General features: G+C 33.7%; 1 protein-coding gene across 7 annotated transcripts in view; it reads right to left on the bottom strand.

Annotated features, from left to right (window-relative positions):
- Positions 1–25,364, bottom strand: part of CHD6 (chromodomain helicase DNA binding protein 6) — a 172,315-nt gene that overhangs the window by 71,115 nt on the left and 75,836 nt on the right. For all 7 annotated transcript variants that reach the window (XM_074292626.1, XM_074292628.1, XM_074292633.1 and 4 more), the window contains exons 6-14: positions 20,105–20,170; positions 19,051–19,109; positions 18,359–18,476; positions 14,665–14,751; positions 14,308–14,442; positions 7,337–7,458; positions 6,159–6,402; positions 1,283–1,459; positions 551–694 (exon numbers count right to left, since the gene is read on the bottom strand). In XM_074292626.1, coding sequence (XP_074148727.1) covers positions 551–694; positions 1,283–1,459; positions 6,159–6,402; positions 7,337–7,458; positions 14,308–14,442; positions 14,665–14,751; positions 18,359–18,476; positions 19,051–19,109; positions 20,105–20,170 — 1,152 coding nt within the window. The remainder of the gene's footprint in view (positions 1–550; positions 695–1,282; positions 1,460–6,158; positions 6,403–7,336; positions 7,459–14,307; positions 14,443–14,664; positions 14,752–18,358; positions 18,477–19,050; positions 19,110–20,104; positions 20,171–25,364) is intronic.

Here is a 25,364-nt window from a genome sequence, read left to right as displayed (position 1 = left end):
TGGGAATACAAGGACATTTCAACTAAAAAGTCTAGCCCAAGCAACAATTGTGCTAAGATATTTAAAACTGGAGGCACTTATTATAAATGGATAAATATATACCAATTACGCTCCACACCTATAATTGTCTACCAGTACAATTATTTGTACTGGTTCCTCACCATCTGCAAAAATTTTTTAGCTGCATTCAAGAATACTGGCTTAAGCATGTTTCATATTATTAATAAAAGGGCAGACATAGGAATTAAGGGAGGGTTCTATTCCTATTAAAGCAGGCATAAGCAAGATCTTTAAGCCCTCAGGTAGAGATAAAGACCAAGAAACTGCCATTCTCTCGATGGCTCTTATTTGTAATTTGATTTATAATCTGGTACATTTTAGTTATGATTAATTAGTTTTCTCACTTAGAAAAGATAAAAATAATATCACAGAACACTATGCAAGAATTCATTTATCATTCCTTCCAGAGAGTTCTGCTGACTCCTAGAAAGAAAGGCACTTTGCAAAGGCCAATACTGAATCTTTTCCATTTCTCCAGATTCTCACTTACCTGTTCCTCTGTCTTCAGATCTCCAAACTCCTCCAGAAAAGCTGTCTCTGAAGGAAACTGTGATGGTTCGAGGAAATTCAGTAAGCTAAAGAGTTCTTCTACAGAGTTTTGTAAGGGAGTCCCAGTCAACAGCACTTTATGTTCCTATACAAATTAAAACACACGATTAAAATCTGTTAAGCATCTGAACACTGATTTATGGTGACAATCTAATGCTGGGCTGCCTACATTCTTTATATGCCCTTCTATCATATTTTCCTTAAGGGAAAAAAAAAAGGGGGGGTATGAATAATAATAATGGTGACAAAAATATAGTATCTAACATCTATCTGGGGTATTTAAAAATATTCAAAGTGCTTTCCAAATAAATACCCAATGAGGAAGGAGATCAAGCACTGTAACCTTCAATTCTCTAAAGAGGAATCGAGAACAAATAAGATACCAATCAAGGTCATAAGAACTGGATGAGAGAGTTATGATTCAAACCTAGGGCTTCTGATTCCAAGTTCATTTGTAATATTGCCTCTGTATAAATGGTAAATTTTCTGAGTGTAAAAAGTACAAAGTCGAATTGGAGTCAAAAGTAATATTATTGGTTTGGTTCCTATCCAAAAAAAAATTAGAAACCCCTTGTCATAGGTTTTTTTTTTTTTTTGGCTTCTAGACTCCTTGGATTAGAGACCCTGAGAAATTATAGAGTGTCTTCAGGTTTAAAAGCTTGTCAACTCTCACCAAAGCCATGAGTTTCAATCCCTCCAGAAGTTTGCAGTTCCTGTTTTTCAGTCTGTGTGCTTCATCAATTATCACACAACTCCAATGAATCTTCTTCAGCTCTGGGCAGTCAGCCAATATCATCTCAAATGTTGTGATAACAACATGGAATTTGAAGATTCCAGAGAGCGGGTTGCCCTAAGAATGACATAAATTAAAAAACAGCTATAGAGTCCTATCAGTGGGAATTGTTGAACTTTGGGGCAAAGTAAATTCTTACATGATTGCTGGAAGGAACAATATTAACATTATGAATAAGATGGGATCAATGGACAAAATGCACTATAGTACATATGTCTACAAAAGAGCTTAATACAGACAAAGCATTATTAAGGCCCTCAAGCATTCTTTCCATTCCCTGTGATAATTCAAAGGCCAAGAAACCTGACTTCCAATTTGGCTTTTGAAACTACTTTCAACTTATTTATTAAAGTAAATCTCAAATTATATAATAAATATTTCAAAGATTCATTATTTCACTGTCACTCCTTCAGTATCTTGATAGATATCAGTAGTTCAATGAGCTGCAGGGGCCCCAAAACTTTCCTTTGGTGGACAACCTTCTTTTTTTTGGGTTAATAACTAAATTAAAAAAAATAGCTTTTGATTTTCAAAATATATGCAGATAGTTGTCAACATCCACCCTTGCAAAATACTGTGTTCCAAATTTTTCTTCCTCCCTTCTTTCCACTCCCTCCTCTAGACAGCAAGTAATCTATGCTATGTTATACATCTGCAATTTTTCTATACATATATCATTTATCATGCTGCTCAAAAAAAAATCAGATCAAAAAGGTAAAAATTGAGAAAGAAAACAAATAACAAAAAAGGTGAGAATTCTATTTGTGATCTACATAGTCCTCTCTCTAGATGCAGATGGCCCTCTCCATTACAAATCTATTGGAATTGGCCTGAGTCATCTCATTGTTGAAAAGAGCCAAGTCCCTCACAATTGATCATCACATAATCTTGTTGCTGTGTACAATGTTCTCTTGGTTCTGCTTACTTCACTTAGCATCTGTTTGTGTTAAGTCTCTACAGGCCTTTCTGAAATCCTCCTCCTGATCATTTCTTATAGAACAATAATATTCATATACCATAATTAATTCAGCCATTCTCCAACTGATGGGCATCCATTCAGTTGTGGACAACCCTCTGAGAGTAAGCCTTTCTGTACTAAGACTTGTTTTTGGACAGTAGACACTCAGATTATCCACTTGGCCTATAACAAAGGTTTTCACCTTGATAGACTCTAATAGATTTGTGCTGTACTGGCATATCTATCACCAATCTGGGTTATCTACATCTAATGATAAGGCACTGCAATAGAACTTTAGTTGAGGTTTCACTAAACCACACAAAATGAGTAATTTTTTTTTTATAACATTATCCCTTGTATTCATTTTTCCAAATTTTGCCCTCCCCTCCCTCTACTCCCTCCCTTAGATGACAGGCAATCCCATACATTTTACATGTGTTACAGTATAACCTAGATACAATATATGTGTGTAAATCCAATTTTCTTATTGCACATTAAGTATTGGATTCTGAAGGTATAAGTAACCTGGGTAGATAGACAGTAGTGCTAACAGTTTACATTCACTTCCCAGGTTCCTTCTCTGGGTGTAGTTGTTTCTGTCCATCATTGATCAACTGGAAGTGAGTTGGATCTTCTTTATGTTGAAGACATCCACTTCCATCAGAATATATCTTCATACAGTATTGTTGCTGAAGTGTATAGTGATCTTCTGGTTCTGCTCATTTCACTCAGCATCAGTTCATGTAAGTTTCTCCAAACCTTTTTGAATTCATCCTGCTGGTCATTTCTTATGGAGCAATAATATTCCATAACATTCATATACCATAATTTACCCAACCATTCTCCAATTGATGAACATCCATTCATCTTCCAGTTTCTAGCCACTACGAAAAGAACTGCCACAAACATTTTGGCACATACAGGTCCCTTTCCCATCTTTAGTATTTCTTTGGGATATAAGCCCAGTAGTAGCAATACTGGATCAAAGGGTATGCACAGTTTGATAACTTTTTGGGCATAGTTCCAAACTGCTCTCCAGAATGGCTGGATTCTTTCAAAACTCCACCAACAATGTATCAGTGTCCCAGTTTTCCCACATCCCCTCCAACATTCATCATTATTTGTTCCTGTCATCTTAGCCAATCTGACAGATGTGTAGTGGTATCTCAGAGTTGTCTTAATTTGCATTTCTCTGATTAGTAGTGATTTGGAACACTCTTTCATATGAATGGATATAGTTTCAATTTCATCATCTGAGAATTGTCTGTTTATATCCTTTGACCATTTATCAATTGGAGAATGGTTTGATTTCTTATAAATTAGGTCAGTTCTCTACATATTTTGGAAATGTGACTTTTATTAGAACCTTTAACCGTAAAAATATTCTCCCAATTTGTTACTTCCCTTCTAATCTTGTTTGCATTAGTATTGTTTGTACAGAAACTTTCTAGTTTGATGTAATCAAAATCTTCTATTTTGTGATCAATAATGATCTCTAGTTCTCCTCTGGTCATAAATTCCTTCCTCCTCCACAGGACTGAGAGGTAGACTATCCTCTATTCCTCTAATCTATTTATGATCTCATTCTTTATGCCTAAATCATGGACCCATTTTGATCTTATATTGATATATGGTGTTAAGTGTGGATCCATATCTAATTTCTGACATAGTAATTTCCAGTTTTCCCAACAATTTTTTTCAAATAATGAATTTTTATCCCAAATGTTGGTATCTTTGGGTTTGTCAAACACTAGATTGTTACAGATGTACCCTTTTTTTATCCTTTGTACCTAATCTAATCTGTTCCACTGATCGACTGGTCTATTTCTTAGCCAATACCAAATGGTTTTGGTGACTGCTGCTATATAATATAGCTTTAGATCAGGTACCCCTAGACCACCTTCATCTGACTTTTTTTTCATTAATTCACTTGAAATTCTCGACCTTTTATTCTTCCATATGAATTTTGTTGTTATTTTTTCTAGGTCATTAAAATAGTTTCTTGGGAGTCTGATTGGTATAGCACTAAATAAATAGATTAGCTTGGGGAGTACTGTCATCTTTATTATATTTGCTCGGCCTATCCACGAGCACTGAATGTCTTTCCAATTATTTAAATCTGACTTTATTTTTGTGGCAAGTGTTTTGTAATTTTGCTCACATAATTCCTGACTTTTCTTTGGTAGATGGATCCCCAAATATTTTATACTCTTGACATTTTAAACCACACAAAATGAAGAGAGAGCCAATGTAAAGAAGACAGGAAACACATGAGATGATAGGAAGAAATTTTTTACAAATTGTTATAATCAACAAGTGACCTATTTTTACTTCAAAGTCCCAGACAAAAATGATATCAAGACATGTACTAAATGAATACTAATGAAAGCCTTAGTGACACACACTATAACACACTTTATCTGCATTGATAAAAATGAAGATGGGAACTCTCTTGGGGTAAGGACTACCAGTTAGTAGGGGCTAAGCCATCTAATTAGTACCAACTCCTAGAGTCAGTTTTAAGAAGCAGAACTGAGGGCTTGTAACCCAAAGAGATTTAAAGAAGGGAAAAGAGACCTGTATGTGCCAAAATGTTTGTGGCAGCCCTTTTGTAGTGTCTAGAAACTGGAAAATGAATGGATGCTCATCAATTGGATAATGGTTGGGTAAATTGTGGTACATGAATGTTATGGAATATTATTGTTCTGTAAGAAATGATCAGTAGGATGAATTCAGAAAGGTTTGGAGAGACTTACATCAACTGATGCTGAGTGAAATGAGCAGAACCAGGAGGTCATTATACACTTCAACAACAATATTATATGAGGATATATTCTGATGGAAGTGGATATCTTCAACAATGAGAAGTATCCAATTCAGTTCCAATTGATCAATGATGGACAGAATAAGCTACACCCAGAGAAAGAACACTGGGAAATGAATGTGTACTACTTGCGTTTTTGTTTTTCTTCCCACGTTATTTTTACCTTCTGAATCTGATTTTTCTTGTGCAACAAGAGAACTGTACGGATGTGTACACATATATTGTATTTAAGATATACTTTAACATGTTTAACATGCATGAGACTGCCTGCCTTCTAGGGGACGGGGGGGAGGGAGGGAAGGGAAAAGTTGAAACAGAAGTGATTGCAAGGGACAATGTTGAAAAATTACCCATGCATATGTTCTGTCAATAAAAAGTTATAATAATAATAATAAAAAAATACTAATACCCCATATGTATAATGATTTGCCCTGGTACAATATAAATATAGTAATATGCAGTACATATTAATTTAATTTTCATTTTATTTTATTACAAATATCTGTGCCCAATGTATAATACTTTTTAAGTAAATTCAGTGGATGATTTCCACTGAAGGAAAGGGAAAAATGCTTCGTTTTTATGTAACAAAGGTTGAGCTTTCTCTTGATTCTTAAAAAAGAATTCATTTCCAGCTCCCTTTCTGAATTTCAATGCTTGTCCAAAAATGACTGTTTTGCTTATAGTTTACATAGCAACTACATGACAACTCATTTTGACTAGAAGTCAGGCTTCTTGGCTTTTGAAATATCACAAGGAATAGAAAGAATGTTTGAAGGCCTTGAATATCATTATTAATAATACAACATCAGAAATATGAAAAGAATGTTCTCTATAAGGCCTGTGTCTTAAGATACAGAAATACTAAACTTCAGGATACTAAGTAGGAAAACACTTAAAGGAAAGATTCTACTTTGTAGATAATCACACTAAGCAATTTATGCTATTAATTTGACAATTTATGCCAGTTTTACCTGGGCATCTCTGTAGAGCATCTCATATTGCTGGATCATCTGCCTGCTAATCTGGCTCCCATGATACACAATGGCATTCATCTCTGTCCATGTCCGGAATTCTCGTTCCCAATTGGTAATGGTGGATAGTGGAGCAATTATGAGGAAAGGACCATGTATTCCCATCAGGAATATTTCTGAGAGAAATGTGATTGACTGAATGGTTTTCCCTAGGCCCATCTCATCAGCCAAAATACAGTTTTTTCTGAAGAAAAAACAAACATGTTTCATTACCAATACAGCAGAGAGAAAGCTGAGAAGCAAAAATGGGCAAAACTTCTGAAATGGGGTTAGGGGGCAGGGTGGGGAATCCCACTAACAGTGAGAAATTTACAGAATAGTTCTAGTACATATCTTTAAAGTAAATTCTTTCTTAAATAGAAATGAAAACCTTTTGGAAGATTCTAAATAAGTAGACATTAAAGACTTTATTTCCTAATCTAGGAGTCTTGAGGCTCTAATCCTACCATGCTAGAAATGCCTTTTAGAAGAGAATGTCAGTCTCAGAAAAGAGTCTTTGCTACTTGGCCCTCAGTCCCCTTTCATAAATTTATAGTAGCTCATTAAGCTGATAAAACTATATAGTGTTTCACAATTTGCAAAGCATTTTTACATCTATTACCTCACTTGATCTTGACATTTCCTGTGAGGGAATTTACATTAAGGAAATGGACTCGAGAGAGGCTAACTTAATTATCCAAAGTCACAAGCCTAATGGACCCTTTAATGTCGTTCTCCTTCTGAAGAAAGATCTAAGAGACAATCAGCTTGGAGGATTCCCAGGATCATTCTTTATCTTTCAGAAAATCAAAACATGAAGACAATGATTTGTGAAAGAATCTTCCATATCACCAAAATGCCATATGACACCAAATTAAGTATGAATACAGAATAGAAGTGTCACTCTAAAAATTGTTAGCTTTCTTCTTTGATTCATTCAATAATAATTTAATCAAATATTTACTGTGTGCAAAAGCCCTATGTGTTAAGTGCTTGAGCAGAAAAGTTTTTGCTACACATTTTAATACTTTCAATTCCAAACTAATCACTGTTGATGCTAGGTTGGTCATTTCTCTAAATTATACACATTTTGAAAAGGTACAGTTTAGGGAGATGGCACATGTGGTTTGGCTTCTCACCTATTATACCAGTTAAAAAGGAGCCAGTTCATCCCCTCAAGCTGGTACTCTCGAAGTTGGTTATTATTCTTGTATTCCCGAGACTTTTCAAGTTTCTGCCATGAATCGGAAGCTGGACGTTCCTAATAAACAAAGCAGAGAGCAAAATGCATGAAAAGACAATGCTTTAGGGGAGTTTCACAGGCATGAATATAGATAAAAGAAAAGACCGACAGAAAAGCAAATATCAACATTTCTACTGAATTTGCAAATCAGTTAAGAAGGGTACTAAGATCTGGCTGCTTTTGACTTCAAAACAATACTGAGATTATTTTAGCCTTGAATGTGTTGTGCTATATTAATTATGTTCATATATGTTGTGTGAGCATATATGTATGTGGCTTTTTTGATAGGGAGGAGAGGAAGATATGATTTTATTAGTTTAGAGAGCTCTCTCAATGAAATTTCATCTATCAATACAGATTGGCATTCTCTTTATAATTTATAATGACTTGTACTGGCTCCCAAAGGCAGTAGGTATAAAAGGCAGAACTTTATCTCCTAAAGTCAGTTCTTCTTCATAAACCAACTCTAATATATCCTTCTGCATCTTTATATAAATAAATTTTTAAAATTAACTTAATTTCAATTGAAAAGTAACTTGTTACTTTTCAAAGTTTAATTTTTCCCAAGGGACCAACAATGACTTTATTTGTTTCTATTTTCATAATCTGTTCTGCCTATTTGGGGGTGGTTTCCTTCTTTGTGCACAATGCATCAGTGAGGCAGCTTTGGGGAAAAACTAATATGCATGTAAGTGCACATTACAAATCCCAGGGATAGTTTCCTAACATATAGTTAATTCCATATAGTCTGAAGTGCATTCTGCAGAGGGCCTAATGGCAACAAAATGTTACTTAATGGGAATATCACCCTTGTTAACAAAAATTCCTTAAATTACAGAAGATAAAATGACACCATTAAGATTAAATTAGGAGTACAAAGCTTACAAGGAATTGTAGAGTTAAGTAACAAAGGGATTTTCTGATATTCATTATAATAAAAGATTGACCTTATTTCCTTTGTATGGCATAGTTAAATGCAACCAGTATATGAGGGGTAATGCCACAAAAAATATAATAAAATGTCAGCAAAGCATTCAATAAGACTTCTATGATATTTTGTGAATAAAATGGTGAAACAGAAACTACATGAGAGTATGAGTAGGTGGATTTACAAACAATCTAACAAATATAGTCAAAGATATTGAATATTAGGCTGATGGCAAGATGGAAAAAAGTGACTAGAATAGGTAGTTAAAAAAAAAAAAGAATAGGTAGTAATAGCACATGGCCATGGACTTGACTTATTGTGTCAATAGATGAAGATATCAAAAATGCATTGTTTGTGAGATCTGTGGATAACACAACGATGAAAGATATATGTAATATAATAGCTCAAAGAATCAAGATGTAAAATGGCTTCAGCAGCCTCCTAAAAAGAAATGTAATAGGGATTGATGTAAAATCTTACTTTCAGTTTTTTTTTTTAAATCAATTTTGCAAGATGAGGAAGCCTCAGAATCATTACTTTTGAAATCAGAAGGTTTCTGTCTTCAGATATTTGAAAGGCTGTCATAAAGAAGGATTATTATTTTTATAAAGATCTACAAAACATAACTGGGATTAAAGAGTAGAAGTTATATTGAGGTAGATATTATCTTGAATAATTCAGCAAGTATTTATTAAATACCTACTAAATGCCAGAACTTTAGTGCTGGAACAACCTAAAAAATGTATCAGAAGGAAAGCTCCACTTACTCATTTTGAAGAGGAGAGAAACCAAGGTTTAAAGGAGGTAAAATTATTTGCTCAAAGTTTACACAACTCCAAACACACTTAACACAGGCAATATATAATACAGTCTTCTTGATTCCTGAGGAGCTAGGTGCTGATCAAAAAAAAAAAATCCAAAATAAAACTCAGAAGGTATGATAATGCTTAATACATGAACTTTTATAACATACCTCTTACATATGATGATCCCAAATAGATGCTAATTATGGTTAGGCTACTAACTGGAATATTAAGATATATTCTAATTCCCAAGTCACATTTCAAAAACCCACTTTTACACTCCTGGATTTGACATGATAGCCTCAGGTCCATCCCATAGGGAAATACTTGACTGGAAGTAGAGCACTTTGAAAAATAGACTTTTGTATGATAGTTTCAATTTAAGGGTTCCTTATACAATGTGAGGTGACTCTAAATAATTGCAACATTTGATTCATTCCTGCAAATTGCCACAAGGAAACTCTGACTCTTAAAGATCGAAGGGGTTTTAGAGGTCAGCTAAGACAAACTTCTACGTCATGCTTGTAAATCCTGAGCCTGAGAATAATAACCATGAAAAAAAAATCTAGGATTTTGGTGGACTATAAGTTCAATATGATCTAAAGTGATCAAAGGCTAATGAAGTATTAGTGGAAATAGTAGAAGAAGAGAAGGGCAAAGGAAAGAGAGAGAGTGAACCTTATTCTCATAAAAATTGGCTCAAAGAGAAAATATAGCTATATAAATATAAATAGAAAAGTAGAAGGGGAAGGGTGAAGGGTAACAGAAGAGAAGGCATACTGAGGGAGAGGGTAGTCAATATGAAAACTTTTGAGGAGGGTTAGGGCAAAAGGAGAGAAAATAGAATAAATGGGGAAGGGAAAATTCACTTAGTAATAGTAATTGGGAAAAGAATTTTGAAGACAGTTTCTCTGATGAAAGCCTCATTTCTCAAATGTAAAGAGAATTGAGTCAATTTTTTATTAAAAAATAAGAATCATTTTCCAACGATCAAAAGTTATGAAATAGGCTCAAAAGCCAAAAGCCCAAAAGGCTATAAAATCATGCATATCTGACCTAATAACAATACCACAAAAATCCCAGAAGAGATTTAAAAAAAAAAGGAAAAGGAGGGACAGCTAGGTGGCGCAGTGGATAGAGCACCAGCCCTGAATTCAGGAGGATGGACCCGAGTTCAAATCTGATCTCAGACACTTAGCACTTCCTAGCTGTATGACCCTGGGCAAGTCACTTAACCCCAGCCTCAGGGGGGAAAAAAAAAAAGGAAAAGGACCTATATGTACAAAATATTTATAGTTCTCTTCACAGAGCAAAGAATTGGAAATTGAGGGAATACCTATCAATTGGGGAATGGCTAAATAAATTATGGTATATGATCATGATGGAATATTATTCCATGGGAAATGATGAGTAGGATGCTCCCAGAAAAACCTGGAATGTCCTCCATGAACTCAAGCAAAGTGAAATATACTGTGTACAAAGTATTAACAATGTTACGGGATGATTGGCTGTGAATGACTGCTATTCTCAGTAATACAATGATCCATGACTACTCTATTGTATTTTATGCATTTAGAAACATGAGTTTGAGAAAGATTTCACAGGACTTTTCCAACTGCCTACGAGGAGATGGGTCCATAACAAAAATAAAGATTAAAAAGTATTGTTCCAAATGGATTTTATTATTATTATTATTTTTTATGAGCTTCAGTTTCTTAGTTGGTAGAGATAACAGTACCTATTTTCACAGGTCTGCTGTGACAGACAAAAATGAAATCATGCATCAAATGCCCTGCAAAACTTAATTCATGTTTTATATCAGTGATTAAAAATCTAACTTTTATTCAATCCAGATAAGATAGAATTTGTGGTAAGTAGGAGGAAAGAACTAAAAAATATGGCAACAATAATTATATTACTTCATTTGGGAGCTTGTCTTTGTCAACACAAGTTCACATGCAACCTTAAAAGTTTCTTAAAGTTTAAGTGAAAATGTGGTGAACTGTGGACTTTAAAACTATCATGTAAGTTTTTGTCGCTTCTACTTTGGACAATTATCTTAAAAAATTCTTTTAAAGTAAAAATACTTGGCACAGTATTAAACCAGTCAGTATAAAGCTGATATTAAGTAACAAACAGAACATTCCAACTATAAGCTTTCATACTGTAACAAATAAAGTGCAATAATATATTGCTATTTCTTCAGGAGACACGACTGAATCTAATACTACAGAATATGTAAGATGGCAGGGCAGTTTCTAACAGGATAATAAAAAATCCATAATTATGGTTATTTAGATTTCATGAGAAAGAAATCCATTCCACAAATAATAAATCTTTTAGGAGATAACATTAAATTCTTCAGCTCTGCATATAGTAACTTCTATTCTGATCCCAGCAAAAGTAAGATTCAATGACACAATGAAAACTCTTCTTCTCTAAGTTACTACAAATCAATCCAGCAAGCACTGAAAAAAAATACAGTCCTTGCTCTCAGGAAGTTTGCCTTTTACTCAGATAAACAAGATATACAGATTAAGCAAATGCAAACTAAGTACAAAGTTAGTTGGAGAGGAGTGGGGTGAGGTAAGCAGCAAGCATTAACAATGGGGGATGATGAGAAAAAGTCTTGAGTAAAGTGAAACCTGAACTGAACCTTAAAGGGGTTTAGGGATTCCAAAAAACTTCCAAAAGAAGTGAGGAGGAAGAGTATTCTAGGCATAAAAATCAGAACAGGCAATGAGGTAGAAGTTAGAATGCCCCATATGGTCAATGTAACTGGAATATAGCTTGGAATACAGAATATGCTTGAAGGGAATGATGTAAAATCAACATGGAAAAGCAGGTTGGAGTTAGAGTGTGAAAAACTTTAAATGTTAATGAGAAGAATTTGTATTTTATTCTAGGAAAAATAAGACAGCCAAAAAAGCTTCTTAAGCAGTAGAGTGACCTGATTCTCACTCCAACAGATGAATGATGGAGGCAGAGACTAGAATTAGGGAAACTAAACAAAATGGTTCCTCTTTTATTCTAGGATCCTCATACTTACTGATACATTGCCTTTTCCTTTAAGATTTGTTGTTACATTATGTTTAATGGAAAGATCATTGATTTTCTGTTTCAAGGTTTTCAAAGCATGAGCCCCCAAAATTTCATGTGAAAGCTTCTCTTACTGAAGAATACAATAGAATCAGTATTAACTAGACCAAGCTATACATTATCCTACTAGGACTATCCAATTGTCACTAATTTGAATTTGATATACACTTAATCAATAAACAAAACAAAACAAAACAAAAAAACCCTACTGTTCACAGAACACTTTCCAAAGCTGAAGGAGATGAAAAAATTCAAGCAAGATTATCTGTTTTAATGGGGCATATCAAGGAGGTGAGACCTACACCAAAAAGTGACATGCATGCCTCAGAGGGGAGTAAAAAAATGATGACTAAAGGAATATTGACAGGGAGGGAAAGCTGAATATGGGCAGGCTTGTGTTTGACTTTCAAGGGGTGAGGAGGCAGGGGCAAGACAGCTGGGACGTAGAAAAATACAAGCAAAAGGTGATGAAGAATGGAGTGGAAAAATATTGGTCCTGACTACCAGAAATTCTCTCCCTACAAACTATTATTACTGATACCATTTGTTTACTTCCCTTATTGAAAGGAAAAGTCAGTCAAGTCTTTCTTCCTTCCTTTGAACCAATTTTAGCTGGGACACTTTTATCTATACTATTCCTTGCCCAATAGATTAATTTTTTTTTCCCCAAAAAAGGTGTCTTTGAGATAAGTATCATCCTTGTTTAAAAACCAAATGAACCCAAACCAAAAATCCTTTTATTTTAACTGCTTTTATTTTCAATTCCATCAGGCCAGTATCACTTAATGTAATGACTAGTGAAAGCACAAAACACATTGCCTATGGAACATAGTAATGATATTATGAAAGAAAGCTAATTCTCAAGTGGCCAAATTGTAGAAAACAAAAGCTTAAATTGGCCTCTATAGAGATGTGAGTCCATAATGATCTCTGGTTGGGGGTTACTGATTGCTATCAATAAAAGATCTGAAACTTGACACCCCAATCATCAGACAGACTCTTGAAATTTATGATTCTGAGAGGGTAGAGGCAAGAAAAGGAAGTATCTGGTTTTCGGGAAGAACAGTAGAAAATCAAACAACATCTAGGAAGGGGACTGAGGAGGAATAACTCCTTATGGCATAAGAATATCATAAACTCCAGCTTATTATCTCACTAAAGGAAAAAAAACTCTTTCATGAATATGAACATTTCTATCCCCAACAAAAATTCATTTTCTACAGCTGGGGGAATATGACCGCAGGAGATGAGACACAGACCCTCAGGATTCAGGAATTAAGATTTCCTAAAACCCATCTTCAAGTGATTGGAAAAGTATAGCAACTATATTAGTTATATTAGAAAATCGAGTTAAAACTCTAAAAAACTCAAACACATTTTTTTCCTGTATTCTTTTCTTTATTCCTGATGCTACTCCACAGAGAAATTAACTCAGTACTTCCTTTGTAAATAGGTTTTATTAGGTAAGAGTAGTACCCTTAAAAGTTAACTGACTACGAAAGTACTTAATCTCTGTGATATTTAAAAACTGAAGCTACAAAAATTTTCACACCAGGTACCAATCTGAAAGACTTTTTAGGTGAAACTTAGTTAGAAAAATACTTCTAGGGAACTTTATGTGAATACCTGCACCTGTTTTTGGAGTATCACCTCTGAAGTAAAATTTGAAAATTCCACTATAGTACTGTTGTTTTTAAATGGGAGGGGGAGGGGAAAGATTCAGTATTTGATAAGAGAAATAGTGGCATAATTAATGGAAACAAGTAAAGAGAAGAAGACAGCTTCAAAGAAGTGGGGGGGAGTTTTGCATCTGCCAAATATGTCTAATGAAGAAGCAGGAAACAGTTGGTTTGGCAGTCTAGAGTCAGGCAGAAAAAGAAACTTTCTAGGTAAAGGGCTGCCCATGCACAGGTACCCACATTCATTTTACATATGCAAATACAAATGACTGTTTTTTTTATGTTTCATGATCAATAAGTCCACATGCCTATTAAACATTATTTAAAAGGACTTAAGTGAAAAACAGAGGCATATTACCACATGTTTAATTTCAGGAAGAATTTGAAGAGACTCAAATTCTTTCACTTTAGCTGGATCAACATCTTCTTCCAATTCCCAGGTGCTTTCTTCATATGGCAGGGAACACCATTTCACTAAATAATGAGTCACCTCCTGATTGGGAGCAAAGAGGAGAGAAGAGAAATCCGAGTCACTTACCACAAGAACACAGGGACTAGGACTGGTCCTACCTTGGCCAGGTATTTGAAAATCACTGCAATTAAATAACAGATGTATGGAATTCAAAGAAGGGTTACAAAATTAACCTTGATGGAATAAGTACCACCCAAAAACACAGCAGGAATGAAAGAGACTTCAGGGTGCAGAAGCACTTACTTCCCCTGTATCGGAGTCCTTGGTGTGAGCCACTTCTAAAATACGATCAACTTCTACATAGTCTGGATTGAACAAATCTTCATCAGGCTAATGCAAACAGAGAAAGGCAGTTAAAAAGCCAGTAGACCAAAAAAGTCCATCCATTTATATACAGTTAGATTTTCTTTAAAAGTCAGCCAACAAATATCAGTTATTTTAAGATCTGCCACATTACAATTTAAGAACTGCCATCTTTAATAGTAAAAGTTTCAAGAAGGTAAAGGATAATTTTGCTTAAGTTGCTTTATATAGGAGCCTAAAATTTCTCTTAATCCCCTAGGATTCCCTCTACACAATCCCTGACAAATCATGAAGCAGATGAGTGGAAGGGACCGCCAAAGCCATTTCATATAGTCTCTTCATTTTACATGAGTAAACACAGACAATGAAGAGAGATGAAGTGACTTGCACATGGTCATGCTAATAGTGTCAGATAAACATCTAATCTCGAGCCAAAATACATTTTCAGTGGTTAGATCACTACTTCAACAAGCAACATTTTTAAAAAAAATTATTATTCTTAACTTAGTCAATGACAAACATAAGTACCGTCATAGACAAAGAAGAACTGAAAGAGGCCTGCATATGAGATCCCACATCTCCACTGCATACTGCCAGCATATCATTAAAAATATAATAAATCTCAAAGTTGACCTACTTGTCTAAGTTTCCTTAACTTTTTTTCTTTTAACTTTTAAAAAAATGCTACAAAGGTCTACCCTTCTCTGGTATCCCTATCATTGATATCACTGACCTCCCTTTATCAACTTCCACCCTCCCAAACAAAACAAAGCATAATAAAAGGAACAGAACAAAACAAAACAAATCCACACATGGGCCAAGTCTAAAAAGTACTTCTCAACATAAACCTATTTTCAACCTACTTCTCTACCTCCTTTCTGGGCTATAAGCAGCTACAACCTTATGCTTAGTCCTCTGAAGTCATGGTTATGCACTGCACTGATCAGAGAGCTTCAGTCTCTTGATTTTGTGTTTCTTTACAAGGTTGCAATTCCTATATAATTCCCCCCCTGATTCTGCTCACTTCATTTTTGCAGCATCAAAAAGACCAAGATTTCACCAAAACTTTTCAAAACTGTGTATTTTGTTTCCTTTGAACTTTTTAAAACCAAAAAATGAACCAAAACATTTGCATTAAAATTTTCTCCAATTTGAAAACAAGTCTCCACATTTAGTTAAGGAATAATGTGGCTCTTTTTTGATGAAGGTATGGAAATTGTCATTTTAGTTACTGTTCTGTATGCTGTTAAATTCCTAAGAAAAATTCTGTTGAATGGGCGAATGGGCAGAGCCATGATGGTAGAGAAAAGGCAGGGACCCACCTGAGCTCTTCCTCAAATCTCTCCAAAAACCTTTAAATAATGGCCCTAAAACAAATACTAAAGTGGCAGAACCCAGAAAGCAGTGGAGTGAACAATTTTCAGCCTAAGCAACTTGAAAATCTGGCAGAAAAAAATCTATTGTACTGAAGTGAGAATGGAGCATAATCCAGTGCAGACCACACCAGCACAGATCAGGCTCTAGCAAATCAGAAGCCAACTTTGAGACTGAATGAATCAGCAGCTGAAGCAGATGCTTCTGGAACTCTCAGGCCACAAATGGTAAGGTGGTCAAACACCTGGTGAGAAGCAAATTCAAAGAATCTCGTTGCTGGCTTTGGGGGCAGGACTCTATTGCATTACCCATACTTGGATCTGGGTCACAGTCCTGGGAAGCAATCTCAGAACAAGGAAGAGTACTAACATATCAGAGTTTGCAGGCGCAGGGGAGCAAGGACCCTTCTTTAGTTTCAAGGCAGAAAAGAGAACTTGTGCTCACTCATAGTCCAAAACACAGACCAAAAGATTAGTAAACACACCTTTCTTTCAATCATACTACTTTGGAAGAAGTGAAAACCTACAGATCCCTAGAACTATTTCTGAAAACATCTGCAGAAAACTCTTGAAGTTTAGAACAGTGCACCCTTCACCCTTGGAAGCAGAGTCCAACTTTAGCAAAGAGTTAAAAATCAAGAATTGGGCAGGGAAAATGAGCAAACAATAGAAAAAAATTTCAACCAAAGAAAGTAAGTATGGTGACAATGACAAGGAAGATCAAAACACACTCAGAAGAAAGCAATGTTAAATTACTATATTCAAAGCTTCCAAAAAAACCATGAGTTAGTCTCAGGCCATGGAAGAGCTCAAAAAGGATTTTAAAAATCAAATAAGAAAAGTAGAGGAAAAATTGGGAAGAAAAATGAGAATGATGCAGGAAAATCATGAAAAACTATCAATAGCTTGGTAAAAGGCACAAAAAATACTAAAGAAAATAACACTTTAAAAAACATACTAGACCAAATGATAAAAGAAGTTCAAAAATCCAATGAGAAGAATGCCTTGAAAAGCAGAATTGGCCAAATGAAAAAAAACATACAAAAGTTCACTGAAGGGAAGAACTCAAAAAAAAAATTAGAATCGGCCAAATGGAAAAGCAGGAACAAAACAAAACAAAACAAAAAAAAAAAAGAAAAATAGAAGATAATGTGAAATGTCTTATGAGAAAAACAACTGACCAAGAAAACAGATCCAGGAGAGATAATTTTAAAATTATTATACTACCTAAAGGAGGCCATGATCAACCAAAAAGCCCAGACATTATTTTTAAAGAAAAACTGCCTTGATATTCTGGAACCAAAGGGCAAGATAGAAATTAAACGAATACACTGATCTCCTGAAAGAGATCCCAAATTGAAAACTCCCAGGAATATTGTAGCCAAATTTCAGGGTTCTTAGGTTAAGGAGAAAATATTGCAAATAGTTAGAATGAAATAGTTTAAGTATCATGGAGTCATAGTCAGTATAGCACAAGATTTAGGAACTTCTACATTAAAGAATCAGAGAGAACATGGAATATAATATTCCAGAGGGCAAAGGAGCTGGGATTACAACCAGGAATCACCTACTCAGCAAAACTGAATATAATCCTTCAAAGAGAAAAACAGCGGCTTTTCAATGAAATAGAGGCTTTTCAAACATTCTTCATGACAAGACCAAAAATTAATAGAAAATTGACTTTCAAATACAAGACTTGAGGGAAGCATAAAAAGGTAAAAGAGAAAAGGGAAATCATAAGGGACTTGATAAAGTTAAACTGTTTATATTCCTACATGGAAGGATAATAATTATAATACAAAAGAAATTTATCATTATTGGGGTAGTTAGAAGGAGAATATATACATAGAGAGGGTACAACATGATTAATATGAGGGTATGTTTTCTGTGATTATACATGTATAAACTATATCAAATTGCTTGCTTTCTCAATGAGAAGAGTGGGGAGGGAGGGAATTTACAACTCAATTTTAAAAATGAATGCTGAAAATTATTTTTATAGGTAATTGGGAAAAAATAAAACATTACAAAAGAAAGAAATCTCCTGTTAAGTTTTCACATTCTATTTGGCAGTGTCCAATGCTATCTAACCTTTTATGGCCATTAGATCATTGTTTTTCTTTAGCATTAATTTGGTTCAACAACTTGAGAAAACCAGTGGGTTTACAGAAAGCCACAGCAAATTACTCTTAAACACCAAGCCAGATTTTCAAAACTCAAAGAAGAACTGAAGCCACATTAATTACTAAATGTCATTTTACCTCAGTAAAAATGTGCTTCATTTGTGCTTGCTTATTTCTGAAGCGCTTTATCTTCTGAGAGATTCGAGGATCTTTTTCCAGCTCTTCCATTGTTGCCCATTTACAGTGCAAGTAGGAACTGCTCAAAGATAAAAAAACACTTAATCCAGGAACAGCAACACATCTTTTTTGTTTTAACTGTTACTTGTTTAAATGTAATTAAATTTAAATTTAATTTAACCTAATTAAATTTAACTAGTGACATTTAAATATTGCTTTAACTATTTAAAAATCAGCTACTAAACAAAAAAACAACTGATTGGTTTTAAGATGAGATCTTAGTTTTTGCTATTTATGACATTTTCACATGTACTTTTAAGGGATTTGCTCTTTGGGCGAGAGAAAAGTCAGGGATAAATTATAAGTAGTTGTGTCCCTGTAAGAACTGATATTAATAGGAAAATGTTAACTTTAGATTTTAATGTTCATCACTGAGAACGAGAAAAATAGAACAAAATTAAAAGAAGAGCAGCAAGAAAGAAAAGAATTATTATACTTCAATAAACTCAAAGAGATTAAATTCTAAGAGCTATTCTAAAAACACATGAAAGACATAAACACGGAACATTTTGTTAAAAATGGGGGGAACATCATTTTTATGTAAAAGAAATACAATGGAAGAAATTAAAAGTTGTAAACAAGTAAATACATACAAGTTCCTGTACTTGACGTAGAATAGCTCCATGTCAAAAGGAAGTTCTCCAGGGTGAACCTGTGGCCAACAAGAAGATTATCAGTTCTGTCCCTATGGCAGGTACTATTCTGCATGAATAATTCATATAATAATTCATATTTTAAATGAAAATATATAGATTTGTAGCAAGGCTTACTTAAGAAAACTTGTTCTGCTGACAAATAAAGATCTTGGTTCACGGAAGTGAAAACAGCTAAAAAACATATGGATTAAAGCTCTATTTTTCTATAGTCTTGCAAGATTCAAGCTAGGCCTGAATTCATCTTATTCTTCTGATTACACAATTAGCATAGATATTTAGGATTAACTTAGAGTAAAAAGGAATACTTTTATCGCCAAACCCCACATGATCTGAAAACACTATTTTGCAACAGTATCATCAATAAGCCATAACCCCAAACTCCAATCCATTTGAATAAACCCTGACTGTTAACTTCCAATTGTTCCTACGATCTAACTATCCTAGACATAAGCAGGTGCTGCTTTGACAAAATCAATATATAATTTTTCTTATGACAGCCCAACAAATCATTTGTAACATACAGGCTTAAATTTCCTTAAATATTTAAGGACAAAAAGTAAATTCTCATTATCATCATGTCCCAATATTCTTCTTTGTCTTAAAATTTTCCTCCTAAGATTCTCTTTGCTAATTCTGGGATACTTCACTTCAAATTAATCAAATCAACCTAGAAGACTTTTCTGATATACTACTTCAATGTCTCCCATTAGTCTTCAACTAATGAAAATAGCAATTGTGAAACAAATGATCTCTAGATGCAAAGAAAAAGGAAAAAAAATCACTTTGCTCTTGATTAAATGTCCTCAAATCTATTATAAAGGACAAATGAATGATAAATGTCAAAAAATATTCTGGCATAATTCTCACTGCTACCAAGGCATTATATCCCTATTCTACCTTCACTTTCTTTGCTCTGCTCCTTCCCCATGCTCTCCCAAGCTTGTTTTTATTATATGGCTAAAGTAAAAATTACAAATCATAAACCACTGACCTCCTTCTGTACCATCTTGGATGCCAGAATCTTCTCAATGATATTAGCATCATCTTCTGGAGGCTCCTAAAAATAAGAGGGGAAAGTAATGGTCATTATTCTACTGATAACAAGGAAGATTTCATCAGAAGTACCACAGCTGGCATTATTTGATCTAGAACTTTACTAATCCTTAGTAAACAACAGTTTGTAGCATGAACCACTATTATAAAAAAAGATGTTTACGATTATAATGAAGGGGTTCTAGTACTGCATAAACGATGGCAAAACACAAAGCAGAATAAATAGAACTAATTGAAAAACTTCCATAAGGAATCACAAGGAACTCCCAGAGAGGAAAAAAAAATCCTAAATTAACAATATAAAATGTTAGAAAATCTCTATGGTACTAATGGGAACAGAGAACTCATTAATAATAAGAGCAACAGCTCACATTTGCATACTATATCATTTAAAAAGAGATTTTCTCAAAGTAATCTTGTGATACAGGTAATATAAGCAATATTAATCACGTTTTAGAATCAAATATATGGAAAGTCAGGGTGGTAAAGTGGTCTGCTGATTATTAGCCAAGAAATAAGTAGGTAGTAGCTCCATATTTCCAGGAAATATTTTCAAAGATTCCCATTTTTAAAAAAAAATTAATGGTTATTTTAAATAGATTTGTTTCTATTTTTTCTTTATATATATATATATATATATATATATATATATATATATATATATATAATCATATCTATAGCTGGCATTTCTAGAATTATATAAGTGTCAATTTATTGATAAGACATCACTTCTCTGCTTCTGATCTTACTGGAATGATGCTGGCTCTTAGTTTTAGTTGAAAAGGGTCCACTTATTGTGGTACTTCTTAATGCTTTGCTTGTTTGTTTGTTTTTTTACAGAAAACCATGCTTTATTTTGTCAAAAATTTTTCTTTTCACCTGTTGGAATAATTATGTTTTATACCTGTTGAGATAAGTGATTTTCAAAATTTTTATTGTTAATGACCGGTTACACTTAATTTTAATTAAATTTAACAAATCATTAATTGCTCATAGGTCTCCAAATGGTTACATTATATAAATTTTAATGTGTTAAGGATACTTTACTTAATATTTTACACGAACATTCATTATGGATACTAGTCTACAGTTTTTCTGACTTGGTGCTTCTTGGCTTAGGGATCAAATCATATTTCTATTATTGAGGAAATTTGATAAGCTACTATTTCTTCCAAATTATTATGAATTATTTTTTAATGTCTCATAGAATTTATTTATCAATGTCATCCTTTTATTTTGGTTTGTTTTCCCTTTGGGGAATTCATTTATGGTTTGTTCATCTTTTGAGAGTGGATTATTTGGGGGCAGCTAGGTGGTGCAGTGGATAGAGCACTAGCCCTGAATTCAGGAGGACCCAAGTTCAAATCTGGTCTCAGACACGTTAACACTTCCTAGCTGTGTGACCCTGGGCAAGTCACTTAACCCTAGCCTCAGGGGGGGGGGGGTGTAAAAAAAAAAGAGAATGGGTTATATAAAATCTTTATTTCTTATTCTGTTAATCTGAATATTTTACATTTTCATAAATATTCATCCATTTCACATCAGTTTTGCTGGAACAAATAATTGGGCAAAAGTGTTCATAATAATTTCTTTATTTCTTCTTCCTCCATCTTCATTTTTGGTGATGTTTGCTTTTCCTTCCTCTTTTAAAAAATATCTATTTTATTAGGTTTTTTTTTTCTTTTCTTGTTTTAAAAAACAGCTTATGGTTTTAGCTATCATCTCAATGACTTCTTTGTTTTCTATTTTGTTAGTTTCTACTTTGGTTTTCAGAAATTCCATTTTGGTGTTTGGCTGAAATGTTTTTATTTAATTTTTAAAGCTTTTTTGGTTGATGCTCAGTGAATATACAGATCTTTTTTTCCCCCTTTTTGTTGATTAAAGGTTTTAAGAGACATGAATTTTCTTCTTAGTTCTTCATTGGCTCCATCCTGAAGTTTTTTTTTTTTAATGTTTTCTAAATATTTTATTTTTCCTCTTCGTTACATGTAAAAACAACTTTTCAACTTTTTAAAAAATTTGCATTGCAAATTCTCTGCTTCCTTATACCCCCTTTCCTCCTCATTGAGAAGTTGAGCAATTTGATATGTTATACAAAACTCATGCAGTCATGCAAAACATATTTCAATATTAGTCATATTGTGAAAGAAAATACAGACATCTCACTCTCCAGACAAAAAATAAACAAATAAATAATAAAAAAAATCTAAGAATCAAATAAAAAAAGTTTGATTCAATCTGCATTCAGATGTTAGCTTTTTCTCAGGAGGTGAAAAGAATTTTTGCAGTATAAATCCTTTGGAATTATTGTATTGGTGAGAATTGCTAAGTCATTCACAGTTGCCCAACACACTTTGTATAATATTTTCCTGCTTCTGCTCATTTCATTTTGCAATTCATGTAAGTTCTTTCAGATTTTTCTGAAAGCATCCTGCTTGTCATTTTTATAGCACAAGTATTTCATTATAATCATGTACTACCAACTTGTTCCTAATTGATAAGCATCCCCTCAATTTCCAATTCTTTGTTAGTACGAAAAGAGGTTATATAAATATTTTTGCATATCCAGATACTTTTCCTGTTTTTTTTCCCCCTTTGGGATACACATTTAGAGTTGGTCTGGCTGGCTCAAAGAATATACAAAGGTTTAAGGCTCTTCAAACATGGTTCCAAATTGCTTTCTAGAAAGGTTCAAATAGTTCACAACAGTGCTTTAATAGTTCAATTTTCCCGCAACTGTGTATGAGCGTCTTCTTTCTGGTGCTAGCAAACAGTCTCTGTAATCTTCTGACTAGCTGTCTGATCCTTTTACCATTTGTGGGCTTAGAACTTCCTGCCACAGATTCAGTTGCTCCCAAGGCCTACTGCTGACTTGTTGAATATGGCTGGGTTGAGCTGCACTTCACTCACTTCACTGAGACAGATCCTTCCTGCTAACCTCCTAATTTGTTTTGGGGTGGAAAACTGTTGTCCTTTTGTAGGTTCTACCACTCCAGAATGTGTTTTGAGGTATTATTTTAACATGGTTTGGAGACAGTGCTCTCCATGGAGTGCTCAGAAAAGTTCCTGCTTATACTCTACCATCTTGGCTCTCCCTCCTTATCCCAAAAGTTCTGATAAAACTGTTTCATTACTGTCATTTTCATTGATGAAATTATCACTTCTAAAATTTTTACTTTCACCTAACAATGATTTAGAATTAAATTATTTAATCTCTAGTTAAATTTGAATTTTTTATTTAAAATGGCCTATAAATTTTATTCTGTTATGTTGAGCATATGGGCTTATTTGTTATGGTACTTGTTTATAAGATTTATATGCCAGACCTGTCACACAGTTAATTTTTGTAAAGGGGCTACACACAACAAAGAAATTCTATTTATTTCTGTTTCCATTTCATATTTGTCAGAATAATGTGTAACTTGATTAAAATTCTATTCAAGTCCTTGTTTCTAGTTTATCTTTCTGTCTGATTTGTCTGAAAGGAGTTCAGTGGATCTCTAACTATAGTTTTGCTGTCTATTTTCCCTTTAAATACTTAGATACTAAGACATTCAGTGCTATGTATTAAGTTCTGATATTATTTTCTTATTTATGATATCTTTAAACATAATATAGTTTCCTATAAACATAGTTTATCTTTTCCAAACATTTATTTTTACTATTGCCCTTATCTTCACTGACACTTTCTGCTTTTCTAGGTTTGTCTGAAGCACAATAAAAACTGTTCCGAACCTTATTTTAATTTTATGAATCTTTATATTTTAAGAATTTCTTACAAACCAAATTTTGCTGAATTATATTTTCTAATCCATATTGACAGCCTTTTCTGTTTTCATGAATGAGTCCTTTCTATTCTTAGTCTTTACAAATAAGGTATGTATTTCTCTTCATTATATACTCCTAATCTATCCCATTCCATTTGTTATAAAAGAGGTAAGAGAGAAGGAATAAGATCAACACTGATTATCGATACTTAAATGATTTGTTTCTAATAAACTGCCCTACTTTTTTTTTAAATCCAGATTCAGCTCACTCATTTTTAACTGTTATTTCTTTTAATTGTCTTTCTCCATTTAAACTCTCAAATGGATCTTTGTTTTGCTGGCCAATGTACTATTCTATCCAGACCCTATCCTCACTCTTAAAGCCCTTTTCCGGTCTCACTCATGCTTCCCTGTGATGGTTAGCTAATGTTTTTCTGTACCATCCTTTTGGGTCAACTATCAATTTATCTTTCTGACTTAGAAACCCATTCTCTCTACTCTTTGTATATTTATTTGAGTTGAAGTTGAAGGTTCACACTGGTGTTCCTCAATTTATTTTGGGTATTTTCTTTTCCCACTACTTATTTGTTTCTTAATCTCAAAAGGGAGCATATGCCAAGTCCCGTTCTAGTTTTATCTGACTTCCTCTGTGACATTTGAAGACAATAGCATTCTATAGGGACCCTTGTTTCTTTTGAATGTAAGTATACTATCACAGTTTAACTCCTTCTAACTAATCAAACATATTTATCTTTCTAAGTTCCTCTTGATTTCTGTGCTAGTATTCCAAAATTTCTACTTATTTCTGATCTTTTATCAGTATTGCTGTAAAGTACTATACTCCATGAAAATACCACCCCCAGTTCTGTTAGCCAGTAAATTACACTAAATCTTGCAAAATTATTCTTTGGTTGCAAGCATTTTATCTTTTGATTTTTGGAATGTCATGTTCCAAGATTTTCTTAATTTCATAGTAGTTGCTGCCAAGTTTTTGGGGATCCTGAAAATCTTTAGTTTCAAACTTTATTTATGTCTAAAGGAATTTTTCTTTGACCAAGAAGCCCTTGATTTTGATTATAATATTTCTAAGACTTTCCTTTAAGTAGGAATGGTGGTACTCCTTTTATTTTCACTTAGCCCTCTGCTTTGAATAGCTCTGGACAGTTTTCATTTATTATTTCTTGATAAATATTATCTAAGTTCTTTGTTTAATTACTGTTTTTGGTGACTCATGATTCTTCAATTCTCTCCCTTTCCCTGTTTTCCAGTGGATACCTTTCTTTAGGTCTATTTAAAAAATATTTTTATCTTGTTCTAAAATTTCTTCTTTAGAGATACAAGTTTCACTTTTATCATTCTATGAGTTTTGCCATTATAATTTTCAGGGCATCTCCCATTACTTGGATAAGATTTTCTACTTTTTCCCCCCCT

The sequence above is a fragment of the Sminthopsis crassicaudata genome, chromosome 2 (genome assembly GCF_048593235.1).
Source record: "Sminthopsis crassicaudata isolate SCR6 chromosome 2, ASM4859323v1, whole genome shotgun sequence".
Lineage (NCBI taxonomy): Eukaryota > Metazoa > Chordata > Mammalia > Dasyuromorphia > Dasyuridae > Sminthopsis > Sminthopsis crassicaudata.
This window is presented reverse-complemented; position numbering and strand designations above follow the sequence as displayed.